Source organism: Panulirus ornatus, chromosome 71 (genome assembly GCF_036320965.1).
Source record: "Panulirus ornatus isolate Po-2019 chromosome 71, ASM3632096v1, whole genome shotgun sequence".
Classification (NCBI taxonomy): domain Eukaryota; kingdom Metazoa; phylum Arthropoda; class Malacostraca; order Decapoda; family Palinuridae; genus Panulirus; species Panulirus ornatus.
This window is the reverse complement of record NC_092294.1, coordinates 8262831-8282372: the sequence shown is the minus strand read 5'-3', so window position 1 is coordinate 8282372 and position 19542 is coordinate 8262831. Positions and strand designations below refer to the sequence as shown.

Genomic DNA, 19542 nt, shown 5'->3' with positions numbered 1-19542 from the left:
GAGCACGACGGTACGATCCTTGGCACGACGGAACCCACGTTCGAGTACGACCCCGGACCACGACGACACGACTCTTGAGAATAACGGTACGACCCATGAGCTCTATGGTTATGATGACCTGGCCTCCCCAACGGTTGCTGACACACCTCCAGTCTTTTCCCTCACATTCGCTCCCCAAGACGCTGCAGGGTCTGTTGGGGACCTCGATAGATTTTTTCAGCCGAGCGAGCCTCTGTCTGCCTCTCTGTATGTCTGTGTGTACGACGTAAGGGTTGTATATATGATGATTAATGAATGAACATCATGGTCCAGTTACCAGATAATCATTGTGGTGTTGGTAACTTTAACATCTCATAGATCTACTCCCTCAGGGGAGCGCTTGTCTTTAACGCCTTACCTGGAGAACACAAATCCTGCTCCTCCTCCTCCAGGAAGCACTTCCCTCCGCCCCTCTCCAGCCCACCCCCTTCTGGAGCGCTACCCTCCGAGACCCGCTTCTCTTACAGCTCATCAGGCGGCTCGTGTTTACATTTTGAAGATGCATTCGTAAGTGAGCCTAATGTGTCTCGCCACCTCTCCCTCGCCTCCTTCATCCCTCCCTCCAGCTCTCTAAGGCACGTTACTCACCGCTGAGTGTGTCTGCCGGGGAGACTACATCCATGCATACATGCGAATACGTAGGAAGACAAGGTAACCTTAGAGCTGATGATCTGCGACAAGATTATATGCTGGAGGACAGTACATGGGAGAGGCAGATAACAGGAGTCCTGATGGTCTAGGACGAGGTTATAAGCTGGAAGTCAGTACATGGGACAGCCAGATAATACTAGACCTGATGGTCTCTGACGAGAAGGCCAGTGCTTGGGAAAGCCAGATAACAGAAGACCTGATGGTCTCTGACGAGAAGGCCAGTGCTTGGGAAAGGCAGATAACTGAAGACCTGATGGTCTCTGACGAGGAGGACAGTACTTGGGAAAGCCAGATAATACTAGACCTGATGGTCTCTGACGAGAAGGCCAGTGCTTGGGAAAGCCAGATAACTGAAGACCTGATGGTCTCTGACGAGGAGGACAGTGCTTGGGACAGCCAGATAACTGAAGACCTGATGGTCTTTGACGAGGAGGACAGTGCTTGGGACAGCCAGATAACTGAAGACCTGATGGTCTCTGACGAGGAGGACAGTGCTTGGGAAAGCCAGATAACAGAAGACTTAATCCTTGACAAGGTTACCTGTTGGAGGACAATAATGATATCCTAAATTCCTCATCTTCATAGTAGACAAGACGGGGGGGTAGAAACGATGAATGGTAGACTCACCCTCAATGTAGAATGGTTTGCCTTAGTGATGGGTGTGGCGATAAAATGGGTGATATTTCGTGAGAATAGGCTGCTTTCGAAGGATTTCCTTAAATAAAGAAAAAAAAACGGTAGATTGTCTGCACAATTTTTAGGACGCCATGAATTGGTTGGTCTAGAACAGTGTGCGCTGCAAAGGCAGACTCATCGAGAGTCAAAAAAGAAAAAAAAAAAAAAAGTCCTGATGATAATTTAATGTGTTTTCAGGTTATAACGTCGAAGGACAAACACGTTCCCTTTTTTTTTCCCCCCCCCCCCAGGCAAACATGAATGACGCCGGAGTAATTAGGTTTTGTTGCAGAGGGTACGAATAATCATACAAACAAAGCTGCCTCATGCATGGCTAAATCTGGTTCACATGATCTACGGTGACCTACCTACCACCAGACCCATGGTCATGGGCGCGAGACATGTACTCGAGCGACGCCTCCTTGTCGCTAATTCTTTGGCCGAAAGGGTCCGGCGTGGGCGAACGCTCTGATCGAAGCCAGCTCTTCATTGAAGCGTGGAAAACAGCTGAAGACGGAGAAGTGAGGAATGAAGAGTGGAAAGAATAATGTGAGATTCCCAAGAGGTTAGGGAAGACTTTGGTCGTCGTAGCTGTTAGTCAAGACATGACCGAGTGGAGAGTGCGAGAGTTTAGCGGTGTAAAGAAGAAACGGACACCACAAAGGGGCATCTTAATCTTCCCCCCGGTCACACAGGAATCCAGTGAGGCAGTGGCTTACTGGGGATCATGTCCTCTAGCGAATGGCGGGGGCAGACTTCGAAGAGCCAGTTCTCGAGGGCAGAAAGCGAGTACATGTAGAAGAGGGTTGTCGTTATCTGATCAGAATTTGGCTTTTTGTATTTGGCAAGACTTATGAAAAGGAGGCATTTAAAGGTATAGATGCTTGACATGAAGATATAGCTATGTATAGTGAATCATAGGCATTGGCATGAAGATATAGATATGGATAGTGAATCATTACATGTGTATCTATAGAAGCGTCATTACGAAGTTGTAGAATCATCACACGAACGGTAATGAACACACACACACACACACACACACACACACACACACACACACACACACACACACACACCTAGCTGGACCCCTAAGGATCAAGTCCAAGGCCAGATCATCATACCCAGGGGTCGTATCTTGTTGCTCAAAGAACTTAATTACAGGTCATTACAAGGCACACGCAAGAGATAGAGACGTTATTCAAATCGAAGATATTGCTTCAGAGTCTCGACGCTTACGTGCACACACACACACAGAGATAATGCAGTGCAGTAGAGGATGACACTGCAGAACACACGCAGTAAAAATCCAGTGAAAAGTAGAGATTTAATAGGTTTAATGAGAGAGAGGTGTCAACATCACGATCCCCAGACTTTGTCGCAAGGTGGGAGTGGTCAAGCAGGCAGTCAGCCCCTCGAGCACGACGCTATACGACCCCTGAGCTCGACGCTGCGACCATTGAGTGAGGGCGGTACGACCCTTGAGGTCTAAAGACAGCTTCAGCACGACGCTATGGCCCTCGGAGTAAGGCCTGTCAGATGCCTCTTGAGTAAGGACGGCACGACCTATGAGTGGACGCTACGACCCTTGCTTCAAGGCTGTACGACCCTTCATCACGACGGTAAGGCCCTTAAACACGACGCTTCTACCTTTGGGTAGGACGAACGGCCCTTAAGCACGACAGTTCGACTTCTTGGGTGTTTAATCAGAAGCTAAGCCATCTCACCGAAGGGTCGTGCTGATAGTGTTTTAAGAACAGGTGGTTGGCTTGGTTGCAAGGGCTTTACGTGTGTGTGTGTGTGTGTGTGTGCTACCGACGCACGCTCTATGATTTATCAGAAGTCTTAAGGTGGCCTGCATAAAACCATGGTTAGAGAAGAGCCCAAAAAACAGTCGAGTTGCGCACGCGCTGACACACACACACACACACACACACACACACACACACACACACACACACACACACACACACACACAGCTGCTTGTCACGGCTTATGAGAGTATATTCTGTGTGTCATTTTCATCCCTCCATCTCTTATCAATATCCATTAAAACCGTATTTATAAACACACAGGTGACAGATCTGCAGCGGCAAAACCCCTCTGTCACCCCCTTCCCGCTCCCCCTCCACTGCAACCGCGTCTCTGGCCTCCCCATTCCCACCCTCCCTCCCTACTCGTCCCCCGCCTCCCTTTACCCCACCTCATCTTCTCCCTTGATAAGGGAGTGTGAGACACGGGGACAGGCTAAATGCAGCGAGCCACCCACGTACAGGTTTTGCCACGATTAACCATAGACGGTAAATTTGCTCATTGTTTTGATGGTGGAGTTTGATCTGATGTGAACCCAGGGAGCATAACCGACCCTGGGGGAAGGAGGAAGGTCTCTCAAGGGAACGCATTTTCCCTTGGGGGAAAATGCGTTCACCCTTTGGGAAGGGGGAGGGTCTGGTGTGGCCCTTGGGAAAGACGCGCTCACACTTTAAGGAAAAGGAAGAGGGTCTGGGTGTAAGCTTTGGGAAAGACACGTTCATCCTTGAGGAAAGGGGAGGGAGGGTCTGGTGTGAACCTTTGGCAGACACGTTAATCCCTGCTCACCCTCGACGGACTGTGGAGAGAGGAGTCAATTATGAACCTTGGAAGGCGTAGTGTACGGTCATCCCTTAAGGGAGGAGAGAGGGTATGTTAAAGTGTGAGCTTTGGGAAGCATAATCACCCTTGAGGGTGCTGGGCTTCAGCATGAGCCTAGGAAGAAGTGCCTATGTCGCCCTTGAAAGGGAGTCATTGGTTGGTCAACATTAGGAGACATTTAAGACTCTCTTACCCATGTTAAGATCAAGATTAGCACCCTTACTCCCGGTGTTGAGAGGGTTAACTCTATCATGTGTAAAATATAACTTTATTGACTGTACACTTTGAATACGACTTACGACCCTCAAGCATGACTGTACTTCCCTTGATGAACATGACTATACGACTCTGTGGACCTGACTCTTAAGGGTCGGATTTCAAAGACAAGGCCACTCATACCTAAAGGTCGTGTTTAGGTAACGTACAGTCGTGCTTAAGGATTTGACACAGTGGATCCTGGTTTCCCCTGACTGGACTTACAGTGTTCCATCCATAGAGCGAATGGGGTTATTAGTCCTTTTAAACCACCGTTGTAACTAAAGCCCTTTTCAATGTATTCTAAATGTGTACGTAGATTTTGCTATGATGAGCATCTCCCGTTTTCTGTCTTTAGAAAGTGTAATGGACGACATATCAGTCATTTAATTTTAACTTAGTAACTATGGTTATTTATCAGGTAAATTATGATTTTCAGTTACTCATCTTTCCATTTTTAGTTTGTAAATTGTAAAAAGAAAAAGAGGAATGGATGTGATTTACAGGACTACTTAAGATCTGTCTCCGTAAGCAATTTAATGCAAGCCTAAAACCTGGGAACTTTAACACTGTCTAAAACTCTCGCTCCTTTTAACGTTGGAAAGAACGAAATTCATATGCAAATTTCTAATGATTACGTCTTAATGATCAACGGCGATAAGAAATAAAAACGTCTGGAATGTGATCGTGGCACTTTCGCTTAAAAACAAGAAATTAGGTTGTGATAGTTCAAAGAAATGGGGGAATTGGACGAGCGCTCCATTTTAATTTTCTTAATTTGGCCCAACTTTAATCACAATTGTTCGAAAGAAGGCCAGCTGTGATAGGTAGAGTGGATTTTTGACGGTGCTGGCCTGGGGAGAGGCTGTTGGAAGAGAGGGGGGGAGAGAGAGAGGAAGGGAGGGAGGCTGGCGAGGGGTGAGAGAGAGAGGAAGGGAGAGGGCTGGTGAGGGAAGGGGAGAGAGAGGGAGGAAGGGGTTGCTGATGGGAAGGCAACGATGGCGTTGGTGGGGAGACAGGGAGGAGAGGGCTGGTAGAGGAGGGAAAGGAGGGGGCTGGTGAAGAGGAAGGGGATTGGGGGGGACAAGAAGGAAGAGGGGGCGTTGTTGGAGAGGAAAAGGGCCTGGTGGAGATAAGGAGAGAGACAGGAAGGTGATGGGAGGTAGATGCGTTAGGGGTGTCTAGGGAGAGAGACGTTGGTGAATGAGGGAGAAGAGCAGGTGATTGAGGGAGAGACGTTGATGACTGAGGGAGAGACGCAGGTGACTGAAGGAGAGACGTTGGTAACTGAGGGAGAGACGCATGTGACTGAGGGAGAGACGCAGGTGACTGAAGGAGAGACGTGGGTGACTGAGGGGGAGACGTTGGGGACTGAGGGAGAGACATAGGTGACTGAGGGAGAGAAGGGAAGGTGGAGACGTTGTATGGGAGGAACGTAAATTATGAAATAGGGATCTTAATTGGGTAGAGAGAGGAGTGACAAAAGGAAAGTAAAATTGGGAAATATGTGATAAATATCAAGAAGATACAAAGAAAAATGGTAATAGAAGAAATGATTGAAAAAATGAGGCGAGACTAATGGGAAGGTGTTTACACGATCGTTAGGCTGCGCTACAACGACACTTTATTTATTTAGTTATTTATTTTCTATTTTTTTGAAAGTTCCTTGAGCACGGGGGTTCGATCCTTGGTACGTGTGATGGTCTGGCCTTTGAAGACCTGACCCTTTCAAAGTGTCCAGGCCTTCATTCGCATGGGTCGTGCCCACTGCCGATCATTTAGTGTCTCACATCGGCACTTGTAGAAAGCCACGTATTAGAAGTGGATGGCTAGGCTACACAAGGCTATGGGCTGCGCTAGGCTACAGACCTAACCTAACCTAACCTAACCTAGAAAAGCGTAGAAGTGGGGACGATTCTTAAAGGTGATCTGTCAGTTTACCTTCCACAGTATTCCTCCCATTTAGACTCGAGAGAATAGACACGGTAAAACGCCATCACTGGAAGCATCAAACCCGTGAGGTCAGTCGGGGGGACATAGTGTCAGGCGGCAGCCAGAGCCACGACTGACATAAGATGGATTAACCATTTTCACGAAGGAATGGCAGATGTATAAGAATTTTGCCTCGTCTTGTTTGAAGGCATGATATATCTTGCCCTATTTTGGTATTAGCAATTTTTTTAGCACCTCTCTTTTTAGAATATGTTTGTACCTGACCGGTTAAGTTGAGGTAGGTACATAAACCAGCGGTTTGCGTCCTCAAACAGCCTTATTGCTCGAAGGGGAAATGAGGTACAGGACTACGATGTAGAGGGTTCGAGAGGAAACCCCCCCCTGAAACCTGCGTGAGGCTTAGTAATGGCGATAGATCTACGCTCACTGAGTTTCCTCACACACACACACACACACACACACACACACACACACACACGCGCGGGCGTTATTTTCTTCACATACCAACACCTAATTTAAGGACCGTGACATTTAAGATCTTTTACTCTTTATTACGCCGATGCTCGTTAAGTCTCGTTACACCTGCGCTCGTTAAGCCTTGTTACACCGACACTCGTTAATTCTCGTTCCCAAAACATTATTTTTACCCGACCAGGAGATCCAACTGATAGTGCTGGGTTCGAAAACTTTAGTGACGTACAACAACGAATCTTGTGAATATCTCTCTCTCTCTCTCTCTCTCTCTCTCTCTCTCTCTCTCTCTCTCTCTCTCTCTCTCTCTCTCTCTCTCTCTCTCTCTCTCTCAAACGCCAAAGATGTAATAGTCATCACGAGTTAGAAACCTTGAACTTTTGGGATCACATTGATGAGATGGCATTATCGAGCCAAATAACGAATGGCATTATTACCACGAGAGCCTTCATAAACGAGGAGAGGCAAATAACGAGCGGTATGATAATGAGAACTCTCTCACAACGAGAGACGGAAGACTGATAATGAAAACGTTCTGCGTGTCAGTGAGCGGAAATGAATAACGCAGCTTCGTATGGTCACCAGTCCGACAGATGGAGGTAGTAGACAAATCAAAAAAGCGATTCAGAAACTTTGCAAGGAAGACCGAGGGATTGGGACCCGTACAGTATCGTAAGAGGTCGGAAGGACTGCAACTTAAAAAGAAGAGAAATGCCTGATCACCATAGCCAAGGATTGTACAGCCGTTTTCATTCGACGGGTTGAATTCGACAAGAGGACCGTAACACCTCTGTAGCGGCCTCTGACCCAAACTTTCTCACCACGACTTTGAAGTTTTCCCAACGACAGAAACCACTTCTTAGCTATTTGAGCTGTAAGTAGATAGCGGCCAGATGCGGAACCCTCCCGGAGAGGGAACTAGACAATGGAGTTCGTCTTGAGTGTAGTGGGGGCGAAGGAAGTCTGCCTTGTAGTGTGAAGTGTGGCAGAGCAGGCGAGTACGAGATGGTAGACACTGTTCCGGGTGGTGGCGGGCAGGACTAGCATGATGCAAGGCACACCAAGCGAGTCCGAGAGTACGTTCGGCAACATACGTTGATGAAGGGAGTCCGCACAGGGATCTACATGAGGGTTGCAAGGCCTCACGACACACCAGGGGATGTAGTGTGTGCTCAGGGGAGTGGAACATCCGCCCTTCCCTCACTCGGCCGTGATAGAGTATAGTACCAACTCGACTATGTATCACGGGCCTCTCCCGTCAGGGCTTATTTACAAGGACTTTGACACGCTCCTGTTTTGCTGCGACGGATATACCGATATAGACGAGGAGGAAATTATATAAATAGCTATAAACACTCGATGTTGTAGCTGGTTGCCCGACTAGTCTTGGGTCTTGATGGTCCTTCTGTAAATCCCTCATAAGGCTTGCCCGTTTGGTTTAGGGCCTTAGTGGTCTTTCATACGGCTTAACCATTTAGTTTGGGGCCTTAATGGTTCTTCTGTAAGTCTCTCATAAGGCTTGCCCGTTTAGTTTAGGTACTTGGGGGGTTCTTTTTTAAGTCTCATAAGGCTTGCCCGTCTGGTCTCGAGCTTTGGTGGTCCTTCTCCAGGTCTCATATAGGACTTGTTCGTCTATTTTCGGGCTATAGAGACTCCTCTCACCGGAATGATTAAATTGCTTTTACGTAATGTGTTATTTATGGCACAGTAAGTATACGGTAACCTTTGCGTCACATCTTAGACTCCTGCAACTCTGATGTCTTCGGCCCTAAATGCTTCAGCAATAGACAATCGTCCCCATTAGGGCAATCTCTAAATTTAGACATTCGATCCTCACATTAGTAAGGAGAAAAGAAGGAAAGTATATTTTCCTGTAGGTGGAAAACATGACATAAGAAGGTGAAGAGCCTCAAGGCTTAGCTGCCCTTCTACGAGTCGCCAGCAGCGTCACTAATGATCATTATGATGCTTTAGCTAGTCGCTGAGTATTTCACTTGCTTTGTTTACCTTCTGCGTAAGGACAGTGTAATCCTGGCTTTGCAAGTCCAAGCTTTAGAATGAAGCAGAATGCATTGCCTCTGGAGCTGACGGCACCCCAGGTACTGCAACAGTAGTTACAGTCGCGTCCTGTAGTTGTAGGTACAGTCGCTGGTGAAGGTAGCTCTTCCACATGCCATTTAGGTAGTAAGCTCTCTCAGTGTATGATTTATGTCTGTCCTACGTATGCATGAGGCATTCCTCTGCGCTTAGAAGGCACAGTAGGTATCCTGTTGAAGCTATATGTGCTATAGGGCTTTAATGATGATCGCACTGTTGACATGTTCCCGGAGCCGTAGTTCTCTGTGGTACTGTCGCCGTAGATGACCTCTTCGAGCAGGAGGAACTTCCACACAGCGGGCACTGGTCATGCTGTAAGATTCTCAGTCATTCCTTTTGAAGTGGGTGGCACTGTCTCGTGTGATGAAGGCACTCATGCATGTCCTCTGAAGGACCAGGTGCCATTCCTTGCTGATCGACTCGAGTCTGTTCTCTGGTACGTCTTCGTTAAGGATTAGGTCGTCTGTAGTCTCGCTAGCACCTCCCCCTCCAGACATCCTGATGCAGCAGCCACCGTCCTCTGTAACAGTGACTCTCGCGACTCTCTCAGCGAGTCATTAATGGGGTTGACTCCTGACTCTCGGCGAGTCATTAACGGGAAGAGGAGAGGACGACTTCCTGGAATGGTGTCAGACCTGGACTTTTCCGACAGCAAGGTTGATTGGGAAGGAGTTGGAACACTTTCTGGTGTAGTTTGGAAGCTGATTACGGAAGATGGATTTGGCCGGGTGGACGTTTGTCTTGATTGTGTCCCATGGTATGCTACTGTAGTTTGACGATTGACCCTATCATCTGGCACGAATGTTGTCTCTGAGAATGATCCAGTCCTAAGGGTGCATTTTTTATTCCAGTTTTTTGTTTATATATTCATCGTCTTCTTCGTCCTTTTGGTATATATTCGCCTTCATTATTCCTTCTCTCTACTTCCTCCCTCATCTCTTTTACCCTCTCAGTTCATATATATATATATATATATATATATATATATATATATATATATATATATATATATATATATATATTTCTAATCACCAGTTCCCTCCTTCCTCAACTTCCTGTAGCGCCAGTGTCCCGGCAGGCCGCACCTCCGCTACCCCACTACCAGAAGTTCCCGAGCACACACCCACCCACCACTCACCCACCACAGCGTAAAAACCTGACCGGATCTTCACCTTGTGAACGAGGACCACGAAGCGTTTTGGCGGCGGAGGCTCGGTCGGTCTGCGCGGCAGCGCTGCGGGAGCGGGATAAGAGGTTGTCTCGCTGGCTACCTCCCCCAACCTCCGTTCTGGTACAGCAGTAAGACGGCTGGCCGCCCTCCCCCCTACGGAATGGTCTGATTAGGACGTAATTAGTAGGAATGGTGAGTGAAGTGAGGCAGCTGTGAGGCAGCTGAGTCGTGCAAGATAGTGGAGTTACAAGTGCTCGTCTTCACAGCAGATGTTGTATTTTTACGACACTCTGCATCGGCCTTGGGTGAGGAGTTTAGACGGCCTTAGAGAATGGCCTTACGGGAGGGGCTAAGGTGGCCTTAGAGGGAAAGGTCTTAATGGGAGGGGTTTATACGGCCTTAGAGGAGGGTCTTACGAGGAGTGTCTTTCAAGAGGGATTTAGATTGTCTTATAGATGGGTTTACAGAAGGGGTTTACACGAGAAAAGGGTTAAGGAGACCTTAATTGTTAACGGAAAGGGTTCGTTTGAGAAGCACAGGAGGCAGGTGAAAGGGAAGGAGGAGAACGAATGGCTTGGGACGGAAGGGTGGAAGACAGCGACTAGACAACCGAAGCTGCTGGCAAGATAAACAGAGAAACAAACATTAACACAAGAGGGGGGGGGGTCTTGTCAGAAAGAAAATGGGAAGATTGTCATGAGGGGAGAACTGAGACATTGCTGTGAAATGAAAGCGGAGAACTTAAGAAAGAACAAGAAAGAAGGGAATCTGAGAGAACGCTGTGGTAAAATCCCTTCTACGTAACGGGGATGTGTTAGATGATGATAATCATTACAGCGTATATACGAAATACACAGTTCATTGTCCGTATGAGACAGTAGTCTGGAATTCTCTAACTGCCCTCCAAGGTGTGCAGTGTTTGGAGAAGAGAGAAAACACACGTCTCATTGGTTAGTCTTATAAAACTTTCCCTTGATTACTTTTTTTTGTGTAATTGGTTGTATCAAAGGCTGCCACCAATGAGCAGGGTTAGCCTTATTTTCTAGCCAAGTGTGAGGTACTAGAATACGACAGCTGTTAAGTCATTGAGCGCAACGGTTAGACCCTTAGATGTGATTTTATGACCTTTGACCTGACCTGTTAGGGGCCAGGTTAGGGGTTATGCCATCTTATGACCAAGGGTCGAACCGCATAGTCGTGCTTAAGGGGAGTGCCGTCATGCTCAGGGATTGTACGGTCGTGCTCAAGGGTCGTACTGTCGTGCTCAAAGGATCGTACCGCTATGCTCAAGGAACTTACCGTTGTACTCAAGGATCGTACCGTTGGGCTTAAGGGTCGTACCGTCGTGCTCAGATGTCTTACAGTCGTGCTCAAGGATCGTACCGTCGTGCTCGAGGGTCGTACCGTCGTGGTTAAGGGTCGTACCGCTGCACCGTGCTCACGGATCGTACCGTTGTGCTCCAGGATCGTACCATCGTGTCCTAGCGGTTAGATAACGCGTTAACTGGTTCGTTAAGTGGTTCATTATGCTTGGATAAGCAGGGTCGTCGTAGGCTTTCCAAGTTTCATGCAACTTGAAGGTCGTGTGTGTGTGTTTAACGGTGGCGAGTCTGACAATTGAAAATGGCCCGGTGGTTGAGCGATGGAGAGTGGACCTCTTCCGTCACATTGTCGAACATCTGAGGTACAGGAACTGGTTGAAACTGAGAGAAATACGAGAAGTGGTGGAACTAAGTGAAGTACGAGAACAGTGAAGTACGAGAACTGGTGGAAACTGAGTGAAGTACGAGAACAGTGAAGTACGAGAACAGTGAAGTACGAGAACAGTGAAGTACGAGAACTGGTGGAAACTAAGTGAAGTACGAGAACAGTGAAGTACGAGAACTGGTGGAAACTGAGTGAAGTACAGGAACTGGTGGAAACTGGATGAAGTAAAAAAAGAAAAAGCTTGAAAAGAAATTCAGCAGAGTACGAGAACTAGTGGAAGCTGCGGTGAAGTACGAGAACTAGTGGAAACTGCGGTGAAGTACTAAAACTGTTTGAAACTACATAGACGAAGCACAAGAACTGGTGGAAGTCATAGCGAACTATGATTAGGTGACCTTAAGGTACCATCATGATCTGTACATACGTTATATTCCAGTGGTATGTCGCCGGGAGAGGGTTACTATTTGATGTACGTTTATTCAGGCCACATTCGACGTCACGCGTCAACTACGTAATGAACAAGCGTTCATGTGTGTGCTTCATCACGCATGAAATTATTGTACACGAACTCGGGAGAAAATTGAGAGAGAGAGAGAGAGAGAGAGAGAGAGAGAGAGAGAGAGAGAGAGAGAGAGAGAGAGAGAGAGAGAGAGTAAAGAAAAACAGGAGGGACGCGTCTTGGACTTCCAGTAATCAATGGCCTGGACATGACACGAAGTTATTCTGTTCTGGAATAACCCCAAGATTCAGTTATTCAGGAGAGTCACTTAAGCGAGAAGGTCAATATTCGGGACACGGCAAAAGCTATTTTGTTGTTATTTGCACACTTGAAGAATTCGCGGGTGTTTGATTCCCTTTTTGTTTTCGTGAATTACGTATTTTTTGGGGACAAGTAGCTGCCAGATGCCCATAAAATGATGGCCTTTGGATATATTGGCCTTGGATAGGGTGGGATGGCCTGGCCTTTAATGGCCCTGGCCTTTTTTTTTTAAACCTAATTGCCCAGCATGAGGGGTTAAGCCAAAATCTGTGTCATGTAAGTCCTGGTCGTTGGGTTACGGACCTCCCTGGGCTCTCATCGAAGAAGTATTATGGTCCACCTGTTAGTGCCTGAACATTGTGACATTACCGGTGATACAGTAGGCAGTCAGCCTCTAGTATAACACACCTTATTAGTAAGAAACAGAAGATTAATTTCACACACACACACATACACACTTGGGAAAGCCTTAAGGTTATCAGGGTATATAATGTTGATGACCCAGCGGTGCCAGTCATCTGGGCAGGATGGACTGTGAGGGATGGTCTACCGAACCCCCCGATTCGCATCAGGTAACTCAGAAACTCAAGAGAATAAAGAGTATATATAAAGCGATGGAAAAAAAATTTAGAGAAAAAAAAAAAGAGTGAACTAAGACTGTGGCAGTATCTGGCATCTCTCCCAAGAGCGTCAGTTAGCAGAAGAAAAAGAAAATGGCCTCTTTCTATGCTAATTATTGGAGTGAATTCTTGTCTGCCTTTCGGAGATGTGCTCCACCACGAGTCCTGTTAGCTATAATCCCCTGAGAAGTCCTTTGTTTTTATGCACGGACTCCGCACGCACCGCCCGACAAATAGAGATCGCTTGGGGGGTGTTGGGGTGATGGACGGGGCGACTTTCGTGATGGCTTACGAATCGCTTCGTGCGTGATCGTGTACGTGAACCGTCCATGTTAATCCCTGGGCCAACGACCTTACAACCACTTAGCTTGCTTGTGCGACTCGGTGAGGAGGAGGAGGACTGACAGGGGGGGCGAGGCCTCTGACGGGTGTGATACTTGCATCTTGTAAACAGCGGCCCAAGAGTCGATAACCCGTGTCGGGTTCGTGGACTGCCTGATAACGTGGGTGTTAACTTCCTCGGGGGCTGGATGAGGTGTGTGTGTGTGTGTGTGTGTAGCTCGTGTTGGGTTTGATGCCCGTGTGGGACCGACCACTGGTGTGGTGCGTCCATTGCTTACAAAGACGTCGCCCTGCGCGACGGCAGGTGAGGACGTGCTTGGGGCCAGGTTGTTGGGGGGTGAGTGTTGCTCGTGACGCGAGTGACTTGTTGCCGATCACGAGTCTAGCAGTTTTGTGGCAAGTAATCTCTGCCAGTTTTCAAAAGATATCCCAAACGTCGAAAATGTAGGTGAGAGATTAATGTATTGTTGTAGTTCGCTGTAAGGCTCCTCGTTGTATTATACATGATTGAAATAGGTTCCTGAAGGTCTTTCATCTCATTGCCTATACGTTGAGGTAACTGCTGAAAGAACCCTCAGCCTTTATGAGGACTGTAACGCCGGTGATGCAACCTGGCCTCCGCTCCAGAGACAGTAGGCTTATCTACCAGATTGGCACTTAACATGAGCACGGGCTGTATGATGTGTTACAGGTACAAGCAGTAGAAGACCTAGAAACCAACGAATCAAAAGATCTTTTTAATCTTGGCAGGCTTCACATACATCATTATCGAATGTTTCTTCGGATCAGTTAAGATACAGATGCATCATCTCCGCTTCAAAACCCACATAGGGAAAGCCGTTCACGGATAATCTTACCAGCAGTGAGGTAGGTCAGTCTCTTAAAGTTTGACGTTATTATGATCACAGATCAGGCCATGTTACCCAGGGATCTTACCGCCGTGTGGAAGGGCTGCACCGTCTGGCTCAAGAGGAAGTACTTTCGTGCCCACAAGGTGGCTAAGTAGGTTTTGAAATAATCCACCGTCGCTAACAGGCTGCCAGCATTTACCTTGTCTTTCCCCCCACCTGTGTCCGTGAGCTAGTGATGCCTCTGTTCTCGGCCTACAAGAAATTTGTCCACGGGGAGTTGGAAGTCGCTCCGTCCCACGAGTTCTGCCTCCTTACCTCTGGGCAAAGAGGAAAACTTGTTCGGCCAAGATTGCCTGCCGAACTCCCGTAAAGCGTTCCTCATCTCACTAGACAGAATGGTTCCTTCCTTGTGATTTTTTGACGTGTGGTGCATTGTAGGCAAAGCCTGGGAGGATTTTCTTCGTACATACGTAACTTCTCTGTGGCATGACAACTCAATTAGAACTTTAAAATGCCGTAGTGACCTATCATAGTTTAGCCGACAATCTGGCCATCGCCTGGTATTTCTGTGTGACCTTTACTCGGTGCTCGTGCAGTTTGTAGGCTGACCTATGGCTTGCCAGGCTGGTACACAGGCCACACTGTTGGGGTTTCCGAGGTTTGCGTCAGCAGGCGCTGCTGCTTGCCTGCTGGGCCGCAGGGGATAGCGAACACGAAGCCTGGGTGATACAGGTGTTGGATGAGGGTGGATGGTGTTAGGAGAAGGGATGGTGGCAATGGGGGAAGCCTTGGTGATAGTGGTGGTAGGAGTGGCTATGGTTCCTCTAGTGGATGCAGGCGGTGATGGTGATTGTAGTAGAGATGATAGTGATCCTGGTCTTAGTGGTCGAGGCCAAGATAATGATAGTGATGTTAGTGATAGTAGTGGAGGTGGTGATGATGATCATGGATACTATGATACCATACTGTCGTTTCCTCATCTTCTGAGTAGCGAGTACAATATAGGATCTTTCTTAAAGACTAAAAGACATTTTCCTGCCCAGTCTCTTGTGATGAGGAAGTATGGACTAGTACCGTAATTACACTACATTTATTATTAACACCACTCTCGCCACCGTCATTTCCTGGCGGCTGAGATCCCTCGTCCCCGAGTTGCAGTTAGCCACCACGACCACATCCAGCCTGTCAGAGCTCGTACAGACCGTTAGAACAGCCACGACTCAACCATCGTGAATGATTGCGTAAAAACTGTCTAATCCCCACCTTTTGTTTCCCTATGTCTATATTGCATGTCATTCATTTTGTTCAGTATTTTGCTGCGTATAATTCAGTGTACCGTATTATTATTATTATTATTATTATTATTATTATTGTTATTATCGATATTATTTGTATTGCTCTCTTTACTGTTGTTGGGGGAGAGGGGAGGGGGGGTTGGAGCATATACCAGAGACCAGACAGACAGACCAACAGGCTGTTGCCCCAGTCTCTGGTATAGACTGTGGTCAGTAACAGCCTTGGTCTCCTCACTGCGGTTGGGGCTGTGGTGTAACAGACAGACAGACCAACGTATATTCATGTTGTCGTCCAGCCTGGAGAAACAACAGCCTTTGCTCCCTGGGGTTGGGGTAAAACAGCCCTCATAACCTGGGGCAGGGCCCTTGATAGGTGACCATCAGCAGTTGACGCCTTGCTGGGGGAGATGCCTGCAAGTTTGCAGGTTAATGCTGGGGAGGAAGGCAATCCCCACAGATTGAATGGAGAGGAGGAGGAGTGGACGAGGGTGGAGGGTTAATTATCGGCTGGTGGGAAGTAGAGGTGGATGCCAGTGTGCGGAAGAGCTGCGTTAGGATGGCAGGAGTCCCAAGGAACTCTTGTGATATACGGGGGATTTGCTTTTGGAGAGAGTTATAAGATTTTGTCTCGCAGGTTTGGTCCACAAGAAATGCGTTGATTCCTCAGCTCCGTCGTTGTCGTATGTATTTTAAGAACTAAGAATATTTTGACCAATTGTCGCGTATTTTGATTTTCCCGACTATTCCGTATTTTGTTTTTATGTCGCCACTTTTGAAATCATGATAATGATTAAGAAAAAATGGTTACGTATTCTTAACCAGAGAGATACGAATGATTTAATGTACTTTTGTTGACATGTATTATGATGATGGACGTGTATAGTAGCATTTCATGTAGAGTGACGCATAGCAATGATAGACTGCCGAACTCAACGTGTCTCAGCCATCAACTCTCTCACAATCTTCATTCTATCATGCTCTCCACTCACAGCCACACATCTCCATCAGTCACTTGTTTACCAGATGGCGTCCTAACTACGTCTCTTCGTTGTTTATCAACTGACTGTTATGTTTCTCTCTTGTATCTCCCCTGATGATGTGATTATTACACGAAAGTGCACTTGGGAACTTATCGTGTTTCATTTACCCGTGGACTCATGGGAATATATATATATATATATATATATATATATATATATATATATATATATATATATATATATATATATATATATATATATATATACACTTTTCTTATCACAGGGAAATGAAACACGATAAGTTTCCAGATGCACTTTCGTGTAATGATCACACTTGGGAACTTATCGTGTTTCATTTCCCTGTGGTAAGAAAGGAATATATTTGATCACGCGCTCAATTGTGATCTCTTCCAATATATATATATATATATATATATATATATATATATATATATATATATATATATATATATATATATATATATATATATATGAACGTGAAATCTTTAGTGAATGTTGTGTTTCTGGCCCCCAGGACGACGGCGTGTTGGAGGAGGGCGAGGGAGACGGAGCGATCAACCTGTCTGCGAGGCCCTCTCGCCAGCCCTCGCCTCTGGACCCTGACCAGGTACTGTCCCGTATCCCCGAACCCTCCTCCCTACATGCTGTCCCGTATCCCCAAACCTTCCTCCCTTCTCTCGCTCCTCTGGCTCTCATGACAGTTTCCTCCCCACAGGTGTAGCGGCATCGAGCTGTTGTTATCGGAGCGGTGTCTAGGTCTCTCATGCTGGTGTCGTGCCGTGTCGATGTCATTATCGGTGATTACGACATTTAGAAGCCACCATAATTAGTCTTGTGTTGAGTGTTGGGTCTGGCTGAGAAAATTGCTGCCTTCAGGGGATGGGTCGATGCATAGGAACTGACTGACCCATATATATATACATATATATATATATATATATATATATATATATATATATATATATATATATATATGTATGTATGGATGTATATATATATATGAAAGATGGTAAGTGGCTTCGTTTGGACGCAGCTGAAGACAGAGCAACATTTCGGTACTGGTCTCGTGTGCCAAAATAGGGTACAGTATTTCATCCATTGGCCAGCGTGTCATATGGAGTCCTGGAAACCATCCCGTGTGAAATTATCGTGTAGTATCGATCTATTTTCAGCATTATTATACGTAAATACGTATGCTAATTCTTCTTAATTTTATTCTTGATGGGTTTTATTACATATAGTTTTTTTTTCCTTTGTGTAGTCCTTGATTGCAGGTTTCATTTACATGTGTGACATCTTGAGAAGGCTGTCGACCGATGAGACTAAGAATCTCTCAGCTTGAGGAAGCACGGGAGGGTCTCCTCGGCTTCAAAGAGTCAGAGAATCACCAACGGCGATAGACCATTTGAGGTCTTCACGAGGCAGTCGGTGACGTTAGGTCGCACACTGAGGGTCTTTGAGTGGCGAAAGTAGAATTGCCGATAGATCTTAGTAATTGGTGGCAGGAGAAATTCATGGGCGACATATGGTCTGCATCGATGGCGTGGAGCCTACCGTTGCGTAGTGCCGTGCAGGGTAATGACTAATTGCGATATTGTGGCGTAGCGGGTAAGAGTTGCTGATTGTGACGCAATTCACAGGCCGCCTGGGGTCGAGTCCGCCTATAGGCTTGAATGCTGGTCGCGGCAGTCGATCCGCAGTCAGCCCAGCTGTTCATCCTCTCCCGAGGGTGCTGGTCGATGACTTCAGAAAGTGGTCGTTATGTACCCCCAGAGATCGACGGAACTCTGCAGGGGGTCGATAAATGTCTAGAGGTCGACGGGGGATCGATGAAATTTTAGGGCTCTAGAAAGTTCTTCAAAAGTTTAAGTAGTTAATCGTATATGAAAAAAAGGAAAAACTGAGCCAGTTTCTACTTCCACTTGTAATAAGATGGATAACTATGACCTATTGATTAGGCCCATCCATCTCATTAAAGTTGTAAACTTCTTCAATTAAGAGGTATATTCCATTAGATAGTTTTGTTCTACACTTATTCAGTTTTGCTGATTTAGTTTGTATATATATATATATATATATATATATATATATATATATATATATATATATATATATATATATATATATATATATATCCCTGGGGATAGGGGAGCAAGAATACTTCCCACGTATTCCCTGCGTGTCGTAGAAGGCGACTAAAAGGTGAGGGAGCGGGGGGCTGGAAATCCTCCCCTCTCGGTTTTTTTTTCAATTTTCCAAAAGAAGGAACAGAGAATTGGGCCAGGTGAGGGTATTCCCTCAAAGGCCCAGTCCTTTGTTCTTAACGCTACCTCGCTAATGCGGGAAATGGCGAATAGTTTGAAAGAAAAAAGAAAATGTATATATATATTGCGATAATGAGATGGCTTTGTTTAGGACGCTTGTTTTCCCGTGCCGTCTGAGCTAGTATAGAAGAATTAGGAGGTGGATGTTGCTCAGGTCATCATGTTGCTTGATCGGTAGCCGTGAGACAATGGCGATGGTCGCTGTAGCATTATCTCTGTGGTAGAGACTCAGCAGTGTCAACTGCAGCCTCCGTGGAAGTATGCTGGTTGTTTAACATTTCCCCGGGTCGATTTTAGGATGAGGGGGAGGACGTAGGAAGTCAAAAATGACCTTGAGGGCTTTGACGGCATCACTATCCTTCACTGAGTGATATGTTGAAAAGAGGAAATTGTGGATAAGATGAAGGAGAAAGAACGTAGGAGACAGGATAGAACCCTAAGCAACACCGGTCTCGGTGAGGTAAGAGGAAGAGGTTGATTTTCATCTGGTTTCTTTGACGTCTCCAGAGGAAGGAAATCTTTCTGCTTCCACTGGACTGTGATGCCACGTGACAAGAGCCTCTTTGGCATACCAGTCGTTGACCTGGGCAGGAGCAGTAACGTGGAGCTTTACACCAGGATGACAAGCCATCCTTCAAAGCCAACAGTTCTCTCTGTAATCACAGTGATGACAGATGATGTGATGCTGTTCATTACAAT

General features: G+C 46.5%; 1 protein-coding gene across 1 annotated transcript in view; it reads left to right on the top strand.

Annotated features, from left to right (window-relative positions):
- FoxP (forkhead box P) overlaps nt 1–19542 on the top strand; it is a 712908-nt gene that overhangs the window by 74930 nt on the left and 618436 nt on the right. The window contains exon 2 of the mRNA XM_071660484.1: nt 17034–17126. Within this exon, the coding sequence (XP_071516585.1) occupies nt 17034–17126 (93 nt within the window). The remainder of the gene's footprint in view (nt 1–17033; nt 17127–19542) is intronic.